The following is a 26,862-nucleotide window of genomic DNA, read 5'->3' as shown; positions in this document are numbered from 1 at the left end:
CGCGTCTTTTTGGTTTTTCAGTAAGCATGTACCAACTAGCCCAACAAAAAGTTCTATTAAATTCATATTGGTGCTTATTAAAAGACTGCATACATGCGGCCAAAACGTATCTGGAGCTGTCCTCTCAAACAGTCCCTTAGTATAAAAATGGTTGTCTCTCCCGTAATCAAGAGTACATGTAAGCATGAAATGGCTACCGGCAAAGCAGATCGGTTGGAGATTATGCTAGCCATAATCTTAAAATGGGTATAAGTGCATGTTCGCAAGAACACACCCTACCATATCACACCACACAACACCATACTGCGCACTTGTCCATATGGACGCCATTGTTTCTTTTCACAGTGTGGGCTAAATCTTAGGCTTTGCCTAGCGTATGCTGCTGCGGCGCGACTCACTTTTAAAAGCTTCCTTAGCCGGAATGAACCTATTTTAACTGAACCACGTTGCAAGTCTCGTCTCGGCCAAACACCATCCGCGCCGCTGCGAACGCTGTTGCCCCACCATATTGGGGTTGAACACCAGCGACCCTCGAGGAAAACCGTTGAATCCGCCACGAATATTCTGCATGCTACGGCCAGACTTTCAGCACCGAGTAATTATGCGGTTAGCTAATTTAAAAAAAAAAGGAAGAAACACTCGCAGTAATGAGCGATCATTTTGACCCAAATTTCTTTAGCCTGTGTCAGTATTTTGGGCAATCTCTTTCCATTGATCTTTTCCAAGCAGCTTGGAGTCAACGTTCCCTTGTCATAAAGCGAATCCTTAAGAGATGTATACCTCACTGACGATTTCCTCACAACCTTTAGCTTACAAGAACATCAAACTAAAATCTAAGACAAAAAACAAGAAATGAAGAAAGCAAAAATAAGAAGCAGATTGAGTGAGTGAGTGAGTGAGTGAGTGAGTGAGTGAGTGAGTGAGTGAGTGAGTGAGTGAGTGAGTGAGTGAGTGAGTGAGTGAGTGAGTGAGTGAGTGAGTGAGTGAGTGAGTGAGTGAGTGAGTGAGTGAGTGAGTGAGTGTGACATGACATGAACAAGCAAAGCGAGCGTACAGAGGAAGCTATAGCTAGGAAAAACGATAGTGCGAAGAACGAAGTTAACTGGCCCGGGGAGCAACGTACAAGGACCCTTGGCCGAAAATGGAGGTCAGGAGAGAAGGAGCGCCCGACAAATGCGTTCCTCATTATTGAGACTACGGTTTAATTTATGCTCCCTCGATAATGTGCAGGCCCCTGTACACTTTGTTCGGGAAGTGCGAAGATTGCACAACGCTTCCGACATCCTCATTTTCTGTCCCCCTCTCCGCTAGTCTCTATTCAAACTAACAGACTGCATGCGCAGCCAGGAAGCGCCATTGTCGGCCTATTGTCTAACACTCTATATTCAGCTGACACACCGTGTCTGTATCTATGTGCGATCGTTCTTCTTCTTTTTCTGCAATTCCCATTGTGCCCCTCTCCGACGGCCCTTCTATAGACACCGCTGTTTGCGTCCGCTTTCTCTCTCTTTCTTTTCTTGCTTTTGTCACATTCTTTCCATTCTTCGGCGCCTGCGCGCTGTAAAGGAGGAGGAACAATAATAACCTGTTTGCCCAAATCCAGCAGATTTCGCGCTTCGTTAGCACCACACTCTCGGCGGCTCGACCGCGCGCACCGCTTGACTTTCTGCCAGCTGTCGAACCTTATTGCGGCCTCGGGAAGCTTTTCGTCATTTATTTTCTTCGTGTCCTTTTCTCTACTTGTTTCTCTTTTTTTCTTCTTTATATTCTTGTTATTTTTTTAGCGTCTTCAAGCCCCCATTTCCTCGATTACCGTTGTCTCAATTTAGTTCTCGTTAGGCGCGGAATGAAGTTTAATTATGATAATGCTCCGACAGTGTCCCCCCGGTAAAAAGATTACGATGGGATGACTAGGAAATAAGAGGAAGAAGAGGTCCTGTTTTCAGTAATGACCTTTTTTTTCTTTTTTCCTACGGATGCCGCCGGCCCCTAAATCCGCAGCCCGCGGCTCGGTTAGAGCGCAGAAATGGTGTCCGTCTCCTTCCGAATGCGGCGGCCATTGTAGCATGGCGATATCAGCGAGAACTGCGCAGAAGCAAGAGAGCTTTTAAGACAAAGATACCACGTTCGACGACTTCAACAAATAAAGGGAGCGCTGAAATCTTTATTGTCCCTTTCTCTAGACTGGTCGTTCGGTCGTGAGCTTAAGACGTCCTTCGCGCTGCGTAAGCCTCTTTCTCCTTTTTCTTGCCTGCGCTTTTTGTAGTCGCCGTGAATATTGGCTTAGACGAGGCGTTTTTCTTTCAGTTCCTCATCTGCTCTTTCTGTTTGTTCATTTGCCCGCTCACATTGTCCCCGTTTTGTCGCGCTCCCCGTAGCGGACGGAGCTATATAGTACGCAATTACAGGACCGTTATTATAGGCCTAAGCCTTCCTGAATTGCACGGTCGTTACTATGTAAGCGTTTTGTATACGCACCCGCTCTCTTTGGATGTTCTTCTTCGCGTTTTGCTTATCTTGGGAGCGATGCACGAATGCACTGACTCGACTTGGCAGTCTCACGAAACACGCGAAACTAGCGATAGCGAATATTACGAAGCGTAAGAAATGCTTGAAAACCTTTAGAAACGCGCTCAATTTTGTACCGCTTTGGTGGGGCTCAAGTATACTTCCCCGTGTACTTTAAGCGGATGCATGTCGCTGCTCCAGAGTGGCCCCTGAAATAAAACCTGCTTGAAATCGTGCATAGCAGAGAGAAAGAGAAAGGAGACAGTGTTTACGCACAAACAGGTTAACGCTGGCCGAGCCGACATAACATCCTACGTATTACTGCACGGTTCAGGGCGTCACCTCGGAATTAAGTAAAATGTTATGCGGGCAGCTGGACACACGTGTGCTTATAGTACTTGCGTTGCAGGCGTGATGGCCACAGCTAAGGTGCCAGCTAAGGTTGCCCAAATTGTGCTTCATTTTTCATGCACCTCTTGTCACACACAGTATATAATACGGACGATATTTACCAATTCTGGCGCATAAAGTCTTGTTATTACGTTATATATCTTTAGCATTCCTAAATTTACAATGACGCAATGCAAGCAGTCAAGTCATCTGTCTGTTTTATTTTTAAAATATAGTACACTCCCAAGCAAATGTGGTCTCGGTGTGCTGAAAATTTACCGTAGATATGTCGTGTAAAGATGGTGGTGGTGGTGGTGGTGGTTGTGATGTGGCAGCAGGCGGTTAGCCTGGCCTGCATGGCCGGTAATTGTTCCGCCTGAGCCTCTCCTGAATTTTAGGTGTCTGTCACTACGTGTTGGACAGCCCAGTGTCTCGCAGGAAGACCAGCTAAATTCTTGGCACGCTCCTCCCCGTTGCCGCGGGCCCTTCAGGATAAATGACGTCTTCAAATGTCCGGTGCCTATCACAACCTTTTTGCAAGCTGCGGACCATCGCTGCACTTTCCAGATCAAACTGCGGGCAAAGCCAAATAAAATGTTCAATGTCCCAGATGTCACTGCAGCAGGCACAAAACGGGGAAGCGTATCGCCCAGTCTTGAATGACCAAGCCGGGCTGTATGCGGAGCCGGTTCTTATGGGATACAGCAACGTCGCTTGTTCACGATAAAGTCCATGGATTACACATGCTTGGTGTGGACACTTGTAGACCATCTTGAAATGATTGCGTATCGCATCTTTGTTGTTCTGGGAAGTCTTAGGAGTTCTTACTTTTGGAACAGATGTCCGCGCTTCGCATGCAAGGGCATCAGCATTTTCATTGCCTTCAATACCAACGTGGAATGGGATCCACTGAAACTTTACAGTAAAGCTCTTGCCAATAAGGTGTTTAACGTGTGGCTGACTTCGGCCGGTTATCCTGACCATGCGCAAGTTCCTATCGCCGAAGGCCTTTTGCGTGTCTTTCAGTCAAGAAAGAACACTATTGCAGTCCAGCCTACCAGAGAGAAACAGAATTTCGCTGTAATTTCATATGTCGTGTAAAGGAGTGATATGATGCGTTAAAAGGAAAACGCTTGGACGTATTTGTGTATATGAATAAAGGAAAGAGGGGGGAGGGGCACAACAGCAATGAAGGAAAGATGTATAGTTAAAGAACACAACTACTCATGGTGCGGAAGAAAAGGCCATATTTTACTTTGAGGCCAATCGCATCGCAACATTCAGGCTCCTCTATGGAATTACAATAAGGAGCGTCTTTCATCGTTAAGCTTGTTCACCGTGCATATCTTGTGTTTAAGGCCGTATGTCACGTCCAGTGCGTCTCATTTCATTTATCATCTCATTAATCTGAAGTAGTGTTCTTCGACCTCTCTAAACCCATTTCTTCATCTTGATTATTGCGTTCGAGTGTAGATTGGCCGTTCCCAGCCGTAGCATGGGCGCGGCTTCATGCAGGCCTTTCATACCAGTGGCAAAAAGAATAAAAGTTTGCATGATGCTACAGAATTAGGTCGCACAGTGCTACTTAGTAGACGGCGAAACTGATTCCTTTACCACTATAGTGTTATTACCAGCTAGCTAGTAATATTTGTTGGGGTAACTATGTGCCAAAACCGTGAATGCCTTTGAGGCACGCCGTAGTTGAGGGCTCTGGAAATTTCGACCATCTGGGGTTCTTTAAGGAGCACCTAATCTAAGTTCATGGGCTTCTGGCATTTCGCCTTCATCAAAATGCGACCGCCGCAGACGGCATCGAACTCGAGTCTTTCGGGTCAGCAGCCGAGTCCAGCTAGCTCATACTGAAACGATAGTTCTCTGCGAGACACGCGAAGAGGGGTGAATTACTTTGTAATTGTCTTCTCTGCGTTTCTTTGAATCTTTCGAAAAATATTCCGGAGAAAATTCGGGCAATAATTATACTCAAGGTTTAACAAACCAGTGATGACACCACGGTCAGTGCATCACCTTTTAAGCCCTCGCACACATTAACATGTTGCACGTGATTTCATTTCATCAGTGCACGTTAGGAAGCAACGCCCGTGTGAGTTAATAAATTTAATGCCAATAATTGGTAAAAAGAAAATAGGTAACTTGCCCTCAGCCTTTTTTTTACCTTACTATTGGTACTATAACTTCATCGTATCCGCTACATAGATATAAATTATACTTATAAAGTGTGCGGCCATGATGCAAACGAGGCATCACTACCCTACCCATGTGAGACGTGCATCAATATTGATTAAATAGCTTCTGGTTTATTATTCTAAAGCTACACTATGAGCTGCGATGGACGCTGTAGAAAGAAGGCTGCGGATTAGTTTCAATCGCTTTCACTGATTTGCCGAAAAGTTTACGTATAATACGAAGGTGAACGCATTATCTATGCACAGCGACCAACCTTGCATACGACGATATTCGGACGAGGCAGGTGCGGCCGAAGAAGTTTGATAGCGTACCCTCGTGTTCACTATGTCATAACAACTGAGCGACAGCAGTGGGACAAAATCGCATTTGTCAGCACCGTCGCCACTTCCTACACATTCTGTGCATCCTGCAATTAGCGAGGTGCTATTAAATAATACTAACTGATTAAGCGCCCGCTAATCAAAGGCTATTAAAACCCATTTCGCAAAGAGGGAGTAAATATATACGGCATCTAAAAAAATCAACAGAAAATAAGGATGTTTGCGTCTGGATTTTAGCAGTTTTATGGCTGTAATTTTGAAACGATAAGTATTTATATTAGCAGAACACAAGACATCCACATCTAGCTGATCTTCAGCTTAGTTTCGCAAGAGGCCAGCGCTATGCAAAAAGCCAGAGATGACCGAGTTCTAGCTGGCTGAAGGCCTAGACTCAGAATTAAATGAACTCTTTTTGCTACCCCCGTTCCCGCAGAGATCGACTGCGGCCACCCTGGCCACCTGCACAACGGTTACGTGGAGTTCCGCTCGTCGACGCTCAACGCCAAGGCCACGTACAACTGCTTCGACGGCATGAAGTTCCAGGGCGAGTCCAACACCAGCATCTGTCTCGACACCGGTAACTGGTCCAACCCATTGCCCAAGTGTCTCGGTAAGCTACGTTCACGTTCTGTAGGTCATCATCATCATCATCATCAGCCTGTCTACGCCCACTGCAGGGCAAAGGCCTCTCCCATGTTCCGCCAATCAACCCGGTCCTGTGCTTTCTGTTGCCACGTTATACCTGCAAACTTCTTAATCTCATCTACCCACCTAATTTTCTGTCTTCCCCTCACGCGTTTGCCCTCTCTTGGAATCCAGTCAGTTACCCTTAATGACCACCGGTTATCCTGGCGACGTGCTACGTGGCCGGCCCATATCCATTTCTTCTTCTTAATTTCAACTATGATATCCTTAACCCCCGTTTGTTCCCTGACCCACTCTGCTCTCTTCCTGTCTCTTAAGGTTACACCTATCATTTTCCTTTCCATCGCTCGCTGCGTCGTCCTCAATTTAAGTTGAACCCTCTTTGTAAGTCTCCAGGTTTCTGCTCCGTAGGTGCTACGTTCTATATGTGCAGCCCCTTTCAGCACTGTTGCGACCGGGGTTCAAAGCCGTCTCACCGCTGCAACCAGTTGTTGCGACGTTAGGGTTGTGTCGGACCCGGACCCCATTTAGTAGCGTGGTTGAGTCGGCGGGTTGAGGAACTGATGCTTGCAAGATTGGAAAACGAAAACAAACATGTTTACTGGTACTCTTTGTGCACTTATTTACATAGTGAAAAGGTAAGAGTTCAGCGACGAGCGAACTGCATGAGCCTTTAACCCAAGGCTCAGAGCCCTCCTTTTCTCACTCAGAATCGTCGTTATAACCCCTCAGGCTGGCTCCTCCTTCTTGATTGTAACCAATCACACACATGACACCACCCACCATGGCACCAGACAATAACGCTGTCGCTGCGGTCAACGACACGCTTGTGGGGTCAGCCGGGAGAACAGGATACTCGGGCAAGTTCATCTGCCTCTCCCCAGAAGGGCAGGAAAGGGTTTACGGCGACTTCTCCTGTCAAAACATACAGGACTGGTGGGCACCGCAGCATACCATACCCTGTCAAAGTGCCCATTGTGAAGACGTTGCCAACTTTGACGTCTCTCTGGGAAGTCTCTGGGAAGACCCGCTCAAGTTTGCCCGCCAACGCCAGCGCTTGCTATTCCCCTGCCGGAAAAAGCGTACACTAGTAGCGTGTTACGACTCTTCCGCTCCCTTTGGCTCCCACGCATTTGCGAAGCGTGCGCTGCACTTGAAACGCCCCTCGTTCCGCGATGTCACCCCGACAGAAAGGGGGGAACTATTGCTGCGCCGTCAACTGCCATGCAAACACGAAGGGGTCGGCTCCACCAGTGAAATTCTACCGATTTCCATAGAGTTTCATACAATACCTAGAGAGGAAACTGGCGCTGCGATCGTTCAACCACCATGGGAATGATGGGAAGTACAGGCTTTGGATTGGATAGCGTTAGCTAGCGAACTGTCTACAAATCTTTTTCTACAGTTTCAGTTTCGTTCTTCGCGAGGCGTGGGTAGTGGGGTGCGTTTCAAAGCATTCAAGCAGCGCCTTTGTTGTTCAAAGAGGCTAAAGACCGCTAGCTCTCTTGGTTTGCTGCGACGCTGCAGCTTTACATGTTTTATTTGACAGTTTTAGCAAAGCGTCGTGCACTCACCGCTGCGCACAGATGTAGCGTCCCATGCCAGTGCAGGAAATTGCATAGAGTTCACGTCTTTTGATAAGCGCGTCTTGCCAAAACTCATTCACATCGGCTGCAAAACGACGGCGAAGCTAAATAGACGCACCTTGACGCTCCTCTGACTCGACTTCACAACAAAACGAGAGATGCGTTGGAGGCAGACCACTTGGACAGACGCACCTGGCACCGCAGCAGATGATACGTTTAGTGTTTCTCACTCCATACGGTACTGTTATTTTCATAAATAGATAATGCGTACTTTCAAGGGAAAAACAAGCGTGTTTCTTTTCAAGTGTTGTACAAAAATAATTCATTATTTGGTGATGCCAAATCTGGAACACAATTGCGGAGCAATGCATACCCTGGTGGTTGAATTTGTCCAGGTTTCAGTTCCATCTCACGGTCACGCAGACTTTTTGCAATAAGTTTTACATACAAAAGAATGCAGCAAGTTTTAATGGGAATTAACTTCATATCCTTTTGTTTTACACTCGGCAAACAAGCGTTGCGAATCTCAAGAACCTAATCCATCCGAAGCAAATCCGAAGCCTGTACTTCCCATCATTCCCATGGTGGTTGAAGCGCGTCTCAAGAAGCCCGCGTAGACACTAGCGCCAGATTCCCCTCTAGGTATTATTGTAAGAAACTCTATGCCGATTTCCAAACAGACGGCACGAAAAAAGCAGACGACAGGCATGGATGCGAAGCTCACGCTTGAGTGGGCACGACCAAGACAACTACGAAAAAAGAAAAAAAGATATGGCTGATCCCTCCGTCATAGGAATCGGTATAACACGAAAGTGTACGTGTCTTCACAGAAGTTGTGCTTATCGTGTAGTGATATATGAGAGCTTCTACAATGTCTATTGGTGTTTTGCAGCTATAGCACCGTTTGACGTCGATGCCCCCATGTTGACGCCTACTGGCATGTCTCCATCGCGACGACTAACGCCCATGATCATGATTAAACCGTTGTGGTAGCTGAAGTTGTGAACATATACTTGGAATCAGCGAATCGTGAATCTCGCGTAAAGATGACATCAACAAGCTCATAATCAACGCTGGTACCCGATATGCACTTCTTCAAAACGTCGTCAATTAAGGAGAGAAGCGGCAGTGTGTGCTTACTAGTAATGTGTTACCGACGCCTGTGTTCATGCATACACTACCACACTGCGCTTCAGCAACACAGGAGGCAGAGGTTCGTCGCTTGAGCCGCAAACGCGTGCGTCCCGCTGGCCTCTGTCTCGCTCCACCAAGGCACGACATTCTCCCGTCGAAATCGTGTCTTTTTTGCAAGGCGTATTGCAGCAGTTTTGTTAGTCGGTGCTCTCGCCGGCGCACGCTAACACGAAGCGGGAGGCAAAGAACGTAATTACGTCTAGGTTTCATCGGCGACGCCAGCGCGGCCAGTGTCACTCGCTGGTTACGAGACGTTTTAACCATGACCTCTGATATCGCACGGAATCTCGGAGTAAGCGCTAGTAAATGTCGATCGCGACGCATTACTTCTTTTCACGTCTCACAGACGGCGGCACCGCCCCGCTCTGCCCTAAAGTCCCTTGATATATAGAAAGTAGTGACACTCTCCTCCATATCCTCTCCCAAGTGTCCAACCCTCCTCTCCCAAGTGTCCAAACCGTATCTATCTCCTCTCCCAAACGACCAGCGTGCGGGCGCCGGCCCTATAACCCGGCTCGCTCCACTTTCATATCAAGAATGCTATGTCACGCTGATAACGCGCGCGTTTCCCAGGCGACGGCCTGTGAAGCGGGGAGGTGGAAGGCGGGAGAGGAGGGTGCTCGGCGTGGCGGCTCGGTTAAAAGAAAGACGGTACTTTCCCAAAAATATCCAGGGACTTTAGCTCTGCCCCGCCTACCTACGCCGCCAACAGAGGGCACCGTGCGAAAGAGGATGTGTGAAAGATATAAGGCGCGTTCGTGGAGTGTCCGTCATCTGGCGAGTTGGCTTAGTCGGTTGAGCGTCGGGCGCTTACCGTCGCGGCCGCAACGTCGTGGGTTCGATTCCCAGGGGCGGAAATTTTTCTTGGTTTTTTTTCTTTCTCACCCGTTGGCGTCCATTTTATCAACGTCATAACCGTGACGGAAGTACTTGGTGGACCCCGGCATAAAACACTTTCGTGTTAAAAAACTATCGCTTGCGCGACGCATAGTCCCTGATCTTCAACGGAGTTATTTTAACTCGTGCGCTCTTCCGTGGTGGTTGGCCGGTCATTTTGTTTTGCAGTGACGACGGCTGAGTACTTGATTCACTGCTGGCTTGTGCTGCTATTTCTTGCCGTGACGTAGATGGACAGTCAGCATGTTGTTCGCTCACAGGAAATGCGCTACCTTGAAGAGGCTCGTCAGGTAGTGGTAGAGTCCACTCTAGAATACCAGGTCGATTGCCTGTAAACTTCTCCGCAGCTTCTGGGTGTATCGCTTGAAATTTGGAAGCGCTCCACACTCGACCATCATCCAAAAGAAATGAAGCTGGCCCTCGTTGCTCAATAATCTTCTTCGGTTCCGAAAAGCGCGAAGATATTTTCCCGTGAACTGACGACTTTCTCATGCGGACGTAGTCGCCGACGGCAAAGTGCCTTGTCCAGGCTCCGCGATGGCAGTCTGTGTAAAGTTTGGAAGAAGCTTGATTTTGTCTGAGACGCTGACGCAGCCATTTCATCGCCTGTGCTGGATTTTCATGAAATGAAGAATCCGGTAATCCAACAATGCTTAATCGCGTTCGTGGCAGTCGTCCGCGCAGCAAAACGGCGGGTGCAACTCCCGTTGTGGCATGAGGTGTGCAACGGTAGATCCCTCCCCCAAATAGTCTGTCATGGCGATACGGGTAACACGCCTCTCGTATACTGCCATCTGGACAACAGATTTGAGAACTCCGTTCAACCTTTCTATAAGCCCGTTTGCTTGCGGGTGGTAAACAGAAGAAAAGCAATGGCGTATTCCACGTTCCTCAAGGAACTCTTCAAATTCAGCCGAGCTGAACTGCGGCCCGTGGTCGGAAACTATTTCACTCGGGTAGCCTTCGCGAGCAAACACTTGTAGCAGAAAGTTCTTGGCCGTTGCCGTAGAAACTTGTCTTGAAAAAAAAAACTTCTGGTCATTTGCTGTGATAATCAATCAGCGTCACTGCATAACGGCAACTGATGGGAGCTTGCTCAAATGGGCAATAATATCAATGGCAATATTCTCCCAAGGGTAGTCAGGGAAAGCTACTGGCTGCATAGGTGCTGTGGTTGGCAAACTGGCAAACAACACATGTCTTGGCAACCACAACACAGGTGCTGTGGTTGGCATAACTGGCAAACAACACATGTTTTGACCAGTTGTTCTACGTGGTCATCCATTCGAGGCCAGCAGTGCAACTCTCGCAAACGGCTTTTCGTACGACTGATCCCCGGATGTGATTCGTGTGCGACTTCCATCAAACGAAGAGTAAGGATACTTGGAATTACGATCCTGTCACCACGGTAAAGCAAGTCGTGTACAATGGATAGTTCTGCACGTACATGAAAATATGGCATTAGCTCCGCTTCCAGAGATTTTTTATCAGGCCAAGATGGCAAAACAAAGTCCATGACTTTCGCGATTGTACTGTCAGATGCACTCTCTGCTTGTAATTCTGCCATGGTTAGCATCGGAGAAAGAAGGCAAACAAACTCATCTTCGACAACCTGATTGGTTTCTCCTTGCAAAGGAAGTCGAGAGAGCGCATCAGCCACCACATTATCGCTTTCTTTACGGTACTCTACGGTGTAGTTGTAACAAAGAAGTCACGCTGACCAAGGTGAAATTCGCAATGACCGATGTCCAACACCTTTTGTTGACAGCAAGGTGACAAGAGCGCTGTGGTCCGTTCGCAAGACAAAGGGGCGACCCCAAAGGTACACGTGCCAATGTTCACAGGCCCAAACACATACTTAGGCTTCACGTTCGCCTGCAGAGTATTTCCTTTTTTTTGTGGGCTCAAGGTACGGGAGGCAAAGGCAACCGTCTGTAGAATTCCCTTGTTATCTTGTTGCAGCACAGCGCCCAGTCCATACCCGGAGGCATCAGTCGTGACGATGACGGGTACGTTCGGGTCGAAGAAATGGAGAACCTTGCAAGTTGTCAGCAGTGATTTTAAACGGACGAAACTCTCTTCGGCAGCTGACGTCCAAGCAAATGGCTCGTTGCCTCGAAGCAATGCCCGTAAAGGTTCCACAACATCCGAAAAATGGGGAACGAACTTAGAGTAAAATCCCGCGAGACCAAGCAGGGAACGAAGTTCATTGATGTTTGAAGGCGGCGGAGCTTCTTTCATCGCTTGGATAGATGACGCTAGTTGCCGTTCACAACATGTCCCAGAAACGTTAGCTCCATGACGTCGAAAACGCACTTCTGGTTGAGTTTCAGGCCCGCTTTAGAAAGTCGTTGCAAAACGGTGCGAAGATTTGAAAGATCGTGTTCTCGAGAACGACCATAGACGATAATGTCGTCGATGTAGAAAAGTACACCTTTGCACCCTTTCAGTATGAGGTGCATCATCTTTTAAAATGCTGACGGGGCTGAAGCCAAGCCGGAACATACTCTCTTAAAGCGAAAAAGCCCGTCGTGCTTGATGAGGGTAGTCAGATCACGACTTTCCGTATCGTGTCCTAGTTGATGGTAGGCAGATGCCAAATCCAGCTTCGAGAATCGCTTGGCGCCAGCTAAGCTGTGCAGTAGCTCGTCTGTCTGTGGTAGTGGAAAGCTATCAACAATTATAGCTTTATTCGGATCTCACAGACCAACACACATTCGTATTGAACCATCCTTGTTGCGAACAACCACTGTAGGAGAAACCCACTGAGAGGCGTCAACGCGCTCGATTATGTCTTGGGCTTCAAGTTTCTGCAGTTCAGCCGACAACTGTTCACGAAGGGTAAACGGCAGCCGTCGTAGCTTGCTGGCAATGGGTGGAGCGGAATCACGAACCTTAACTTTGTGTTTGAATCCTTTGGCAAGTCCGAGCTGTTTCTCAAAGAGGTGTTCGTACTCTGAACGTGGTGCCTTCAGATACAATATACAGAAGAATGCAAGCAGTTCTATCTTGAAACGCAGCAGAAGCGACAAAACATCCTCGAACTCTTATCTTTGACTTGCAGTAGTCGAAAAGCTGCACTGAGGTAGGTTTCAAGAAGTAAGTGCTTGCAAAAAACTGATGATAGAGTTCTTCAGCCAGAATGGTGACAGAAGATCCCGTATCAACTAGAAACGAGATAGTGCGACCTTCCACAGCGACGGATGCGTAAATGCCATGCTTGTGTCCGTTGACAACACGAACTGCTTTTCCGCTACTCTGGGCGCTAGCGTCGTCGTCGTCATCAACTTGTCGAACTTTCGCTGAATATCCACACGACCTACACATAAAATCTAAGTGCCCAATCCTCTCGCAGCGACGACATCTGCGCTTGCGGGCCTTACATGCAGGACTGTTTGCAAGATGATCAGTCGCTCCACAACGACAGCAAGCTGGAAGGTTCGTGGTACCTTGTGCGGGATGCTCAGGTGCTTTGACTTTGCACCTATTACAAGTTGTGCGTTTATTTGGTTGTTCAGAAGACCGAAAAGAGCTTTGCACTGTTTTAACGTGACGAACTGAAGTATCGTCGCAAATTCCTTAGCATGACTCACGGCTTCTTCGTATTGATTAGCAGTTGTTATAGCTCGTGAGAGCGTCAGTGAGGAGTCCTCAAAAAGTAACCGCTCACGTAAATGATGATTCGTCATTTTCGAGACAAGCTGATCACGTAGCATCTCATCAGCGAGGCTTCGAAAATTACAGTCGGCAATGGGGATTTGTAAAGCAGCGACGTATTCTTCCGCTGTCTCATCTGCATGCTGAGCACGGCGACTGAACCGTTGTCGAGCCACGATGACGTTGACTGTACGCTTGAAATGGTCCGAAAGCAGGGCGATTGCAGAGTCATACGCGTCATTCGTCGACCCGGTGTCACCTGTGCTCGAAGGACTGTCACTAGTAGCGGCAGCAGAGCCAGACTGCAAGTCCGCTGGCTTCAGTGTAGAGAAGATCCGCTGCCCCTCCATGCCAACACATGCGAGCAGGATAGCTTTTCGGCGTTCGGCTGGAAGCACTGAAGCACCAGAAGCCACCATGTACGTCTGAAAGGCCTGTTTCCACTGGTCCCATGGGACAACCGGATGACCAGGCAAATGCAGGAAAGGTGGTGGCGGTTGCAATCCCGGAGGAGGAGGAGGAGGAAGGAAATGAAGGAAAGGCAGGGAGGTTAACCAGACGCGCGTCCGGTTTGCTACCCTACGCTGGGGGGAAGGGATGAAGGGATTAAAAGAAAGAAAGAAGAGGGAAGAAGGCACTGTCAGGGTACATATGCACCTGTCCATTGAATGCCTACAAGCGGTCGTTTAAGCCGGTTGATTTTAAAAACAGCAGTAATGCTCGCGTCGCTTTGCTGGCCTGCGATGCGTAGGGCCATGATCCGAGGATCTTCTCTTCGGAAAACGGTCTGTCGTCTAACTTGTTCAGCGCATCGCGCAGAACGTTTCGTTTGTTCACACGTCCACAGAAACACAGTAGATGTTCTATCGTTTCGTTGCTATTGCACGAGTCACATTTTGAGGTGTCTGCCATTCCTATGCGAAAAGAGTACGCCTTCGTGAAAGCTACTCCTAACCACAGGCGGCACAGTAAAGTTGCATCACGGCGGGGGAGGTGCGATGGAACTTGGAGCTTCCTCGATGGGTCTAGTTCATGCAGGCGACGGTTCCAGACACTGGGGTCACTCAACCAAGTTTGCGTCATGGTGTCAGCGAACGAGCGTAGACCCTTTGCAGCGTCTGTCCTCGACAAGGGTATTGGGGTTGTCTGGGCATCCTCGTGAGCGGACCGAGCAGCATCATCAGCGAGGTTGTTACCCACAATACCACAATGTCCCGGCAGCCATTGGAACACAACGTCATGTCCCTTCGATAAAGCTTGGTAAAGAGCTTCTCTCATTTCGTTCACTAACTGCTCGTGCACCCTTCGTCGTAATGCTGATTGCAGACTCTGAAGGGATGCCTTAGAGTCGCAAAAGACAGCCCACTTTTGAGGCTGGGCTTCCGCGATATAAAGGATAGCAGCACGTAAGGCGGCAAGCTCCGCTGCTGTTGATGTCGTCCCGTGTGACACCCTGAACTTGACAGTCACTTGGCAGGCCGGAATAACAACAGCACCTGTGGAGCTGTCGGCTAAGATACCGATGGATCAGTTGCAATCCCGGAATGCTCAGTGTGGTGATGCAGAAGAAATCAGCAGGACTCTTGCTCGTGCATGGGTTGAAATCACGTCGCCAATATGTTGTATTTAGAACACAGAGGAACGATGCATCCGATGTTCTTGTTCTTGTTCACCTTCCACTGTGGCTCACACCCACTGTGGGGGTTTGTTTGTTGTTTGTTTGTTTGTTTGTTTGTTTGTTTGTTTGTTTGTTTGTTTGTTGTTTGCTTGTTTGTTTGTTTGTTTGTTTGTTTGTCCTTCTACAGCATGGCACATACCCCTCTGGGGGATTGGCCAAGAATTCGTTGTATAAAACTTGGACGATAATTTGCAAAATGAAGAATAAAAAAATAAATAAAAACAAAAATAGAATAGTTAATACCGTATGAAATAAATGCTGTAGTGACAGTGCGATTGCGCTCGTAGACCAGACTGCCTTATTAACCTGATCAGAATAACTTCGAATAGATTTGTTAGATTTTAACTTTTTTTTTTCTTTTTGTTTTTTTAACTTAACAAATACTTGTTGGATTCAGAATTACAATGGTGAACGTTTCGTAGTTTGAATAAAATTACACACCGCATCAAAGGAATTCCTGTGGCAGTAACCTAAGCCTAAGGCACCGAAGCTAAGTACAATTTCTGCCGTTAAGTTTGGCCGAGAAATGAGTGGTTTTATACCTGAACACAGGGGCGTAGCCAAGGGGGGGGTTGGGGGGGTTCAAACCCCCCCCCCCCCCGAAATTTTTCAGTTTTGCTTGCGTATATAGGCACGCACACATACAAACGCACGCACGAACATACATAAAAGTATGGTTGAACCCCCCCCCCCCCGAAAAAAATTTCTGGCTACGCCCCTGCCTGAACATCATCTTCTTTATTTCATGTCCCCACGCGACCATCCTCATCTTCTTTCATATACAACATGTTAACGTGCTGCGTTAAAGATGTTCTTGCTAACATCGCCATTACTTTTAACAGCGACGCTGTTCTAGCTCGGCGTACAGTGTATGACCGTGCCCGAAAACTGTCATCATCATGAACGGGAATGTGCCACAGAATTTGGGCAGATCCCACTATTCAGCGCTACGGCGTGACCTGTAATAACCCTGAGATCGAGTACAGAAAGAAAGAAAGAAAGAAAAAGATATAAACAAAGAGAAAGAGAAAACTTATTGCTTCAAAAATTTCTTCATGGGGTGCGATTCGAACCCAGGTACCCTCTATCCGAAGGCGGGCGCCCTAACCACTCGGCTATCCAGGCACGCCAGCGGAGCTTATTATTGCCTTGTATGCTATAGTGTAGCAAGGGGTGGGAAAGGGAAGTGAGTGTGAGGAGGAGAGATGTGAATGTGAGGAGGAGGGAAAGGAGGAAGGAAGAGAGTAAAGCGTAGCACACAAAGAATGAGAAAGAGAGAAATAGAGAGAAAGAAATGCAGAAAGAGAAAAAGATACACGAGAGAACGTCAACGAAAGCGAGAGAGAGAAGTAGAGAGAGAGAAAAAAAAGATAGAAAGAGGGTGCAAGCATCGCGTCGTCTAGCGACCAGATACCGCACTACCTGGCCAAGCCGCGCATGGGCAGTAGCTAAGCCACGCCCACCGACTGAGACATCGTGCGCAACCTCCTGGCTGCGTACTCCCAAGGAGGAAGCCGCGCATCCCGAAGCTAGACGTGTCGGTCGACGGGGAATACGAGCGGCGACGGGCCCGTGCTTCGCTGTGCGAAGCTTTGCGCGACTTAGTGCGAACTGCCCGCAATTTTTTTCATGTTTTTTTTACTGTGAAAGGTGCTGGTCGTTTCTTATCTATTGTTTTTGTAGGGGCGTAAGGATTAGCGTTCCCCAATATAATAGAAACTTTTTTTTTTTCATCGACAAAGGTAGCGGGCGCACTTCGTGTTGGTAGTGCAAAAGTGAGAGCTTGGTTTTTTGTGCATTCGGGCGACGCATGCGATTACTTTCTTTGCATAACGGCTGTCTGCGCTCGATGTAATAAACAGTTGGTAGTGTGCACTTCGTCCTGTCTTTCTCAATATTTTGTATTTTGCTCATCACGCTAGTAGTTTGTCTTATTGGAACTTATTTGTCGGTGGTAGTTTAGGCGTTGCATACCTGCTGCCCAGATCCGGGGCAAACGCTCGACCACTAAGACCAGCGCTGTGATCATTGATCAATAATCTAGCACGTGTCATGTGGATCACCTCCTCCGGTCCTGGTCTTAAGTGACGTTGCACGCAATGCAAGCTAGCTTTCGTCAGCCGTGATCAAGAATGAGCCCCCACGAGTGTGACAGGGGCCCTAGAATTGCACCACCCGATATATTCTTGGCAATGCGCCCAGAAGCACTCTGCCGGTACATCACTTCTCGCCTTAAGCAATCGCAAGTGTAGTAATCAGCTCTGTGTATAATCAGTGTCATTCGTCTTAACGTGCCGGTATTGTTTTCTGAACTTATTGCATGTCTGGCTTTGAACTGAGTACTACACTCTTTTGGATGCGAAGTATCTTAAGGCGGAGCTCAATCCGGTGGTGGTGGTGGTGGTGTGCGGCGTGACCGCCCTTACTGCGCATGCGCATACCCTCTCCACACACCTCCTCTCCACTCCCCCTCACCATTCCCCATGTTCTCTACCCCTCTCCACTTTCCCTCTCCCCTCCCCCTCTCCCATACCCCTCTCCACTTACCCTCTCCACTCCCCCTCTCCCCTTCTCCTCTCCACTTTCCCTCTCCCTTCCCCCTTTCCACTCTTCCTCTGAAACGCGGGCTAGACCTGCCGAAATTCTCTCCTGCGCAACGCCGCGATGAGCTCGAGCGCATGCGCGTCCCCCCCCCTTCTCTCTCCTCTCCTACGCTGCCCCCCTCTCACCCGCCTGTCAACCGCGTTCCCCGCTCGCCCTGTGAGAATTAACGGCCAGGCTAGATGGAAGATACGACGCGCGCAGCGTCCCTCTTCGCGTTCCACGACGCGAGGTCGGTAGCATGCCCAACGAACGCCAACGGAACGCGATCGTGCAAGTGCTCCGGCTTCGCATCGCCTCATGGTTCCCTTTTTAATATCTCACCGCTGCGTTGAACTAAGCTATTAATAATTGATGAGAATTACGCTGAAGTTAGTTACGGTAACAAGGCAAGAGTCCGGTAAATGAAACACGACTTCGTAGAAACCGATTCAGAACGTAGATAAATTACATTAATGGCTATTTACGCGGAATATGAAAGCTAATGGCGAGTACATATTTGTTGTTGTTTTTATTTATTTAGTATTTAACCCAATTTAACGTTATATAGGAGGGGAGACGAGAATAGATATGAAATATAAAAAATTAGGAGCCCATCCCCTAACGGGAAAATAGAGGCAACCGAAGCTTGGTGTGTGAGTGCCTGACTGAAACAAAAGAATACCCCTTGCTTGTTTGGTGAATCCTGACTTGGCACATATTTAACTCTCTTTATACTCGTAAATACATGTTAACTCTCATTTGAAGATTATACTCTCTCCGGGGATTCCTTCTGCTGAATCAATCTTCTATGGACAGATTACTTAACTGCGCAAAAGAGAGGGAACGTGTACCTTTAAAGAAAGTTGTATATGTTGCAAGTCAAGACTCACCAAAATTAGTAACACATGTTTTCTTTTCCTAGAGCGTAGCCGGCCTCCTCCGTGACAACGTCGACGCGAAAGCCAACGTCCTCTGTCTGTCCGAGTTCTTCAAGGAGTGTGTCACTCTCACTGCAACGTGCGTTTTATTATTGCTGTATACTGTATACTATACCCTCGTACCGACGGTTAACAAAGACGGCGGGCAACCAATTCTGCTGCACTAAATGTCGTTTCGAGACTATAGTTCTCCGGTCTCCACAACCTCTTTCCCCTGCAAGAGTGAAAGCTGAATGTCGCAATACCATCATCGTTTTGCAGCTTGCACTGGAACCAGTCGCAGCGCTCGCTTAGTCATACAACCGTGAGCCAGTAAGAACCGTCACAGCTCCACGTCATCTGCCGCGGCAGGCTATGAAACGGAGCTCGACTTCAAAGTTTCTTCCGCTACGCTGACCACTTCGCAGGCGGCGTCGAAACTTACTGCGCTCTCAGAAGCGCGCCCTCCTTTAGCCTGTTCACGCGGAACTGATGTTTCGCGAAAGCTGCGCACAAAGGTACGAGGCTGTCCGCGCGTAGTGTTTAACTTAATCGCGAACGAATCCGTCCAGGCATTCAGCCGAACCCTTTCAAGCGCGGCCGTGGACAAAGGACTCCCTGGCAAGAGATGCTGCGGCCTGCGCATAGCGCTTGAAACAGAAGCGCGCCACTCGCTTCCGGGTCAGTTCACGGGTTCATTGTGTGCCCACGAGCACTTGTGTCGCACTTGAGGTATAAAAGCGGGAAAATCCACAGTGTCTCTTTTTCTTTGATTTTCTGCAACTGTACAGCTCCCCTCCTGCGCCTAAATACGATGCGTGCGTAGCCGCGCACTTCCAAGATCGATTATTCTCCAACGCACGTGCCTAAATTATAATGTAGTTGACGAAATCACATAGAGTGCTACAGGGGAATTATTTACCGGAAATTAGACATATTTTTTAACGGGTAAGACGTGGTACAAGCAATATGCAGACGTCTGTGGATTTTATTACGTAGCACCACCGTGCAGATATTTGGTGTTGAAACTTGCTGGCAATCAAAGCCTATTGAAAAAAGTGTTGGAGTTGCACCGGCACGGTAAGTGTACAATCGTCCATTTTGTCGAAATACGTTGAAGAGTGTTTCTTTTTGTGACTGAAATCTATGAAGACAGTGGCACAATAAATGCTAGATATTTTCTAAACTGCCGCAGATATCGCACGCAGCACTGTCGGTCATTCCAATACCATAGCGTAAAATCTCCATGTAGAAAACATGCAAGCAAGGTTGACAGAGAAGCCATGCGTCACGTCGATGAATCCGAGGGGAGGTAGGACCTGCAGCGAAGGATTTCGATAGTTGGATAGTCTAGTACGGTTTATATTGGGGGCATTCCAACGAGAGTACGCGCGCCTGGTGGCGAAGCTGCCTTGGAGAGTCTGTTCAGGAAACTAGTATGGCAACCCTGTCAGGTATTGTTGAGGTGACTACCAAACAGACTTATCTGCGTATAGTCATTTCCACTGATCCTGAACCACTGAAAATTAATTTTGTGGTCTTTTTGTCTGACGTTAGTGGTGGCACGATTTCGTTCGTACTTCATTTGTGCATTAATGCACAGTCATAATATCTGACTGGGCGTCGACACTACAGCGGCCGCCAGCATCACAAAAACGTAATTACCTAACCAAATTTTCTTAATTGGGCTTTGCCTAGAACTTTGGGTTTTACTAAGAACCCAATTGTTAACTGAGGCAAATGTAACAAAATCGGAAATTTTCTACGCCACCTATCTCACTGCATAAGAGGAAAATCAGATTGTTCAATCTTAAATGCACAAGGCTGGATGTACGAGGTATTAGTTCTAATGCAATAAAATGAGGTTGCTTGTTTACGAGTGAGTCCTTGGACAATACAGGCTCGTTAGGGACTCACAACCGCTTTTCAAGTGCCCAATTTTTATGGCGCAAGCCTGTCCCCGTAAGTGTTTATAGCTGAAGGGCTTAATTGCGAAAGCGCGTGGATGTTATGTAATCAAAATTTTTCAATCTAAGCATCGTGGGAAACATAGGTGTCCTTAGAGTGGCAACACCGAGAAGTAAGAGTGATGCCGATAGGCCTCCTCGTAAACTAGTTAAGCACAACAATGCGCGGATTTCGCAAGAGTGAGCGCAACTTTCGCAAACCATCACCATTCTGACCTTATCAGCTGATTATTGATAAAAAAAGTTGTTACGAACACTGTTCGTTTCTGTACGGGCATTTCTTAAATTTCTACAGCTTTGGTTTCCTAAGAGCGATGTCTAAAACCTGGTGTCTATGGTGTATTTTTTTTTTCTCTCGGAGCGCTCCTGTCAAATGCACTTAGGAAATCATAGCCTTTGGGATCCGTCAACGTTGGCCAAAGACAGACGACCGTCGCAAGAGAGTGTGTATGGACACCACTATGTACAGGCGACGCCCAGCCAACATCGTGGTTTGGCTCCGCCGTCCTTATTTTGGCGATAGACAAGCCAAGCCAGCGCATCCAAAAATAAGCCACACTTTTGCACGTGGCAGTGGACGACGGCAGCGTTAATCTCACCGCAGTGAGGACTGATCTAAGGCACTTCGTCACACGAAAGCAGCAGCACTTTTCTTCTGAAAGCAGTTTTTTACTGATCACTGAGGCCGTGGGGTCTCCAAAAGTCATTTTTCGCGATGACTTATAAACATAAAAATCTTCATTCAATGAGGAAAAGGGTGTTCGTTTGAGTCACTGCAGGACGATATCTTCCCATCGGCAGGGCTATCTCGAATGATGTTCCGAACAGTTGAGAGTCCCATTACAGTGATTGCAAATTTCGTCCGTGTGGCCTCCAGAAGCTGCCCAAACCACTTTTATAATTGGATGACCGAAGTGTTCCAGTGCGAACGACTTGCGTTGCGTCCGACCTTGTGACCATTCATGCAATAGCATGAATGCAAAACGGCGCGAAAAACGGAGACACAGGAAGAATAGACAGGACTAACGCGTTCAGCTCTTGGTCCTGTTTGTTCCTCCCTTGTCTTCGTTTTTAGGGCTGTTTTTAGCGCTGTTAGTCAATTATGAAATCAAGCCAACGGGATCAGTCCCAGACCTTTTTAATTGAATAGCACCATGCATATCGCATGGTGCAATATCACTGGGCATCATTTCATCACCATGATTTGCATGCGGAGAATCGCATGAAGTGGAACCTTCGGGTGAATTCCTTCGCAACGGAAGCTATCTGCCTCGGTTCTTTTGTGGTACGACCCTCACGATCTTCCACAAAACATTGGTACCCCTCGACATTTTATGCAAACTTGTTGCGGATATTAGCTCAGAATTTAAGACGCCCTCTAGTGCAATACACTCTTAGGAAAAAAGGTCGGCATATTCGATAACTAAATGCTAACTGTTTACTTGTCACGAAAAGCGCTAACCTCTTAGTAAGCGAAGGTAGTGAAATGCAGGTTAGTGAAATTCTCTGCCTGCTTAGTAAGTGGATCGACTAGCTCGACTGGTTACTCCGTTACTAAATTGTTAGTAACAGCACTAGCAACGTAGTAACCGTACCAACTCTAGTGGGCTACGATTAGCCAACTAGAGGTTTACGCTTATTTTGTTTATATGTGCGCGTGCGTTGCCATATCAACTTGATTCTACTGCAAAAGCATACATAAGGAGAAATGACAAAAAATAAAACAAAATGGTGCGGCGTTCTTCTGTTACACTAATTAATAACCACTAATTACTTCAAATAATCACCATGGTAAGTACACATCACAATAACGTACCTAGAGGCATGAACGGACAACAAACGAGAACACACACTCACGCGCACACAGAATATCAAGACTTTTACACACCCGATATTTACTCTTACAGCAGCTTAACGGCTATTTATGTGCCTACTTTGGAATAGCACACACTGTACCGGTTAGCAGCCATATAACAACGCGTTCAGCGCCTCCTGCGCTGAGGACGGTCTCGGCCAGTGTCCGATGATCGTTTCTTCTGACAAAGGATGATAGTACAGAAGGCATAACTTCAAGAAGCAGTTGAGGCACAGTCGAAGCGGAAAAGCAGCGGCTGATTGGAGGCCGTTACAATCACATCTTTGCACTTGATACTTGTGTGTGTGTGTGTGTGTGTGTGTGTGTGTGTGTGTGTGTGTGTGTGTGTGTGTGTGTGTGTGTGTGTGTGTGTGTGTGTGTGTGTGTGTGTGTGTGTGTGTGTGTGTGTGTGTGTGTGTGTGTGTGTGTGTGTGTGTGTGTGTGTGTGTGTGTGTGTGTGTGTGTGTGTGTGTGTGTGTGTGTGTGTGTGTGTGTGTGTGTGTGTGTGTCGAATTCAGCCACACAATCAATCACTCATCAAATGTGCGCACTCTCTCCGCCCCGCACACACTCCATCACTAGGAAACAGACGAGGAGGGATATGGCACGTCGGGAGACGCGACCCCGCGGGACGTGTGCATTGAGCTCTGTCACTTGTCCCGGCAATATACCACGGATCGTGTCACTGCTGTCTCGGCAAATAACAGCCGACCGTGCTGTGGTCGACTGGCATGCGGCAGCCTCAGCCCACCGCTTCTCCAGGCCTAAATGCAATTTGCGCTTGCTTGGGGCAAGTCCTATAGTGTAACGTCTGCATTGAGGAGAAGGAAAAATATCCGCAACTGCCATCTGCCCCTTTCTTTTGTGAAAGGGTTTTAGCTTTCCTTTATTATAGCACTGGAGCCCATGGCGTCCAAAAACTCAACTTATCTGGTTGGACCTTCGCTGGACTTAAATGAGTGTGTTCTCGACAGTCGTGTTGCGATCGTCGTGCACACGGCGTTCTCTCGGTGGTCATCTAGAACGTCCGGCGACATGCGATTGGCAAACAGAAAGTTGAACGTCTGCAAATGCCGCGGGCGCAGGGCTTGCAAGCTGCATCGATGTTTTGTCGGTTGCCCGAGGAGTCGATCACTTGGCCAATTTCGACAGGGTCGTGGTACTCGCTCTGTGGACTCCGAGCAAATAGAATCGGCCGTCATCCGTTCGTACAGACGCATTTTCTATATTTATGTGTGGCATCGGACGAACTAGTAACTTCGATGGGCTAGCTGTAAGGCAAGGCATAAGTCTGGAAGGATACAGTGTCTCACGGTTTATTTTTTTGAACGACAAAGGCAAAATTCTCGCTTTTGGGCGTGCGCAGCGGCCCTCGCGGGGGGGGCGGGGTGGGGGTGTAAAATTCAGCGATGACGCATTGAGTCACGTTGGCTCGCTGAACGTGTCATTTTTTTTTCATTTTTTCGTGCATGTAATCAGCATACTGCACGCTCGCAGAGCCCCCGAACGAACGGCGCTCCCATCTCACGCCCAAGAAAGGCTCAGAGACTGGCAGTGAAGAAATATTCTCCGCATATTAAAAACATTGGCGCTATATATGCTCTGGTTTTACTATGATAGGTGTTGTGCTCGAAGCTAAGTTTCGATTATGTATAACTTCATTTAAGAAAGCAAATTAAATGTAGGAATAAGATGTTCTGACCCATAAGCTTCAAAGCTATTGACCAGCTCAGTATTCATACGGATAAAGTTCAATATCCATATCCATAACGCAAAAATCACGAAGTGACAGCGTCCTTCCCTCTCAAGCAACATACCTCTCTGTCAGCCCAACTACTAGTAAATTGTGGAAAAATAAGGGCTCAAGGAAACGCCGGCAAAATAAACGTTACACGAAAAAGAAAGGGAAAAAAAGAAAATTTGCTTTGTGGCAATGTAAAATGTGGGACACTTTCTGGTGCGGAGGAAAATGTTGTTTTCTCACTCTCATAGTGGTGCATTTACTACCAAGAGTGGTAGCAATAATTAATTTTGTGAGTCGCCAATGGGATTAGCAGCCAATCTGATGTGCCTTAATGTACCGAGAGATATTGATTTGCAAATTTAAAGAATTTGAGCATCACGCATGCGGCCAGCTTTCTTTGCGCATGTTGCTGCACTTGGCTATAAGGACAACTGTAAAGACTAGAGTTCGCGCATGCATCAGATTACAATGAGCTTTCTGTTTATCACAGCGCCCGTGAAACTAAATTTAGCGGGAACCGTCGACAATGCTGGTTGGAGGATCACCTGTTAATTAAATAAATTGCGTGCGGGTGTGTGTCTGTGTGCGTATGTATGTGGTCTTTATCTTTTTTATTGCGATAGCAATTATATGGACAGTCTCGGCTGGATTTTGCCGTCGCCGTCGTCATGCACCGTATATGTATAAGTATATATATATATATATATATATATATATATATATATATATATATATATATATATAATATATATATATATATATATATATATAAAAAAGCGCCAAAGAAAAATAATTCAGAAAAATGCTTCCGAAGCGCGGAATCCAACCAGGATCCTCTTGCTCCGCAGCGAGTGCCGCTAACCACTACGCCACGAAACGCAGATCCTCCACCTAGCTAACGGTTAGCGTTATATACACACCCTTTACCGCTGGACGGACTCAGAGACGGCAGGCGCTTATAAACGTTTCTTCATTACCAGCGAGGTGGCGCTAGGAGCGCGATGGGCGGATTTAAAAGTCGTCGGCGAGCTCGCTCGCTTCTTCTTATATTTGCGCAGGGAGAACCTTGCCCTTCCGCTGTCTGTTCGCGCGGTTTTCTCGTGGTGAGGGAAAGAGGGATGTTTCGAGCTTTCACCGTGATGTCCGCGCTCACGTTACGGAGCGTACGAAAGTCACTCGAGCTCAAGGGACGCCGCCAAACGAACAAACAGAAGATGAGCGCGAACTATCAAGTGTTACAGTTCGACACTTGAAGCACGCTAGTTTCCTTCGCTGCTTCGGCCGCCTTTGCAACAGGAGCGCTGTTCAAACTGAGAGTATCCATTGGCGAGCCTCACTTTGTATAGCATTAGTTTCTTGCTATCGCATTCATTGCTTCGCCCTTGCGGCGAAACTGTGACTTTTTTATTTAACAGCTAAATATGACCCTCAATATGTGCTTATGTGGAAAGGGAAGTGTATAGCTGCTCGTTTACGAAGTGTATGCTGGACAAAAATATCAGGCTTGTATTAACATTTAAGAAAAAGATTAAAATCTGACAATGTCCCGAGGCAGCAATTGCTTTCTTAACCTCGCTCGTAAGAGCGAGGTTAAGAAAGCAATTGCTGCCTCGGGACATTGTAAATGTTCTTACGTGATAGCGTTAAAGAGCTCGTTTCGCAGAAATTCCGGTGTCGGTGTCGGCGTCGGCGGCGGCGTCATTGGTTGTGAGCGAAAAAAACCAGCGTTGTCCGTGAGCGAAAATGCGAGGTAGATGCAAATAAAGATATGAACCAGAGGGCGTCCGCACTTTGGCTTTCCTTGTGGCACGGTTTAGGTCTCCACCGAGAAGCGAAGACAGACTAGCGATCGCGAAGGCGATACGAACACAGCCCGATTACGCTATCGCGTTCTAATCTTGTTGCCGTCGCCTCCGACAGAGAGACGGGCCTCACCATCTCTTGGAGGCGTTCCTATGGTGCACCCCGTTTTTCCCGCCATTTTCGAGAGATGGCGTGACTACGCCGCGTGGATGTAAGCTTGCAATGCCTCCGATCCTGAAGGCAGTGCAAAACCACGTTAGTTGCAGAAATCCTTCGGAGGGGGGCAAGCGAGCATCAGTACATCGACTGACAAGAAAAATGAGAACATGATGGCTTTCGCCTTCCAGTCGTCTTAGGCGAATGCATAAGGGACCCTGTGAGTTTTTGAATATTCAATAGTTTAATCAATACTCAATAACAACACGGGAGGGAAGAACACCTTCACATTGAGAACTGATAGCCTAGCCTTATGAAAGTCTTATGACAGCCTTTGCGTCCGTGGGAGCTGAGTACAAGGCGGTCTTCTAAAAAGCAGGAAGAAAATTGAGAGATTGGGATATGACAGTTTTTATTATTACACTGCTTGAATGATACCGGCATTCCTTCTGGCTTATTGACTACATTTGGCTTTCTGGCTTATTGATTCCAATTTATCAATTGTACAAAACGTACCTTCCACACTTGCACAATTCCCTGACCAAATTAATGTGTTGTGATAGCACATATTTAACGGCTTGATGACTCATCTAGAACACACGCTCTACTGTCTGTGTTATTTGTTTACTTTCCTCTTTTCTCTTTCTTTCCTCATATCTTCCTTTCCTCTATATTCCTCCTTCCCGAAGGAGTAGGCAGGCGTTGTGCCCCTCTAGGTGGCAGTTGTCAGCTGCTCCCTCCCTATTTCCTCTTTTAT

At 47.4% G+C, this 26,862-nt stretch overlaps 1 protein-coding gene across 3 annotated transcripts in view; it reads left to right on the top strand.

Annotated features, from left to right (window-relative positions):
* LOC119401395 (sushi, von Willebrand factor type A, EGF and pentraxin domain-containing protein 1) overlaps positions 1–26,862 on the top strand; it is a 300,370-nt gene that overhangs the window by 122,225 nt on the left and 151,283 nt on the right. For all 3 annotated transcript variants that reach the window (XM_037668182.2, XM_049417415.1, XM_037668175.2), the window contains exon 6: positions 5,857–6,033. In XM_037668182.2, the coding sequence (XP_037524110.1) occupies positions 5,857–6,033 (177 nt within the window). The remainder of the gene's footprint in view (positions 1–5,856; positions 6,034–26,862) is intronic.

This window comes from Rhipicephalus sanguineus, chromosome 1 (genome assembly GCF_013339695.2).
Source record: "Rhipicephalus sanguineus isolate Rsan-2018 chromosome 1, BIME_Rsan_1.4, whole genome shotgun sequence".
Classification (NCBI taxonomy): domain Eukaryota; kingdom Metazoa; phylum Arthropoda; class Arachnida; order Ixodida; family Ixodidae; genus Rhipicephalus; species Rhipicephalus sanguineus.
Note: the sequence above shows the minus strand (reverse complement) of the source record. Positions and strands in the feature narration are given on the sequence as shown.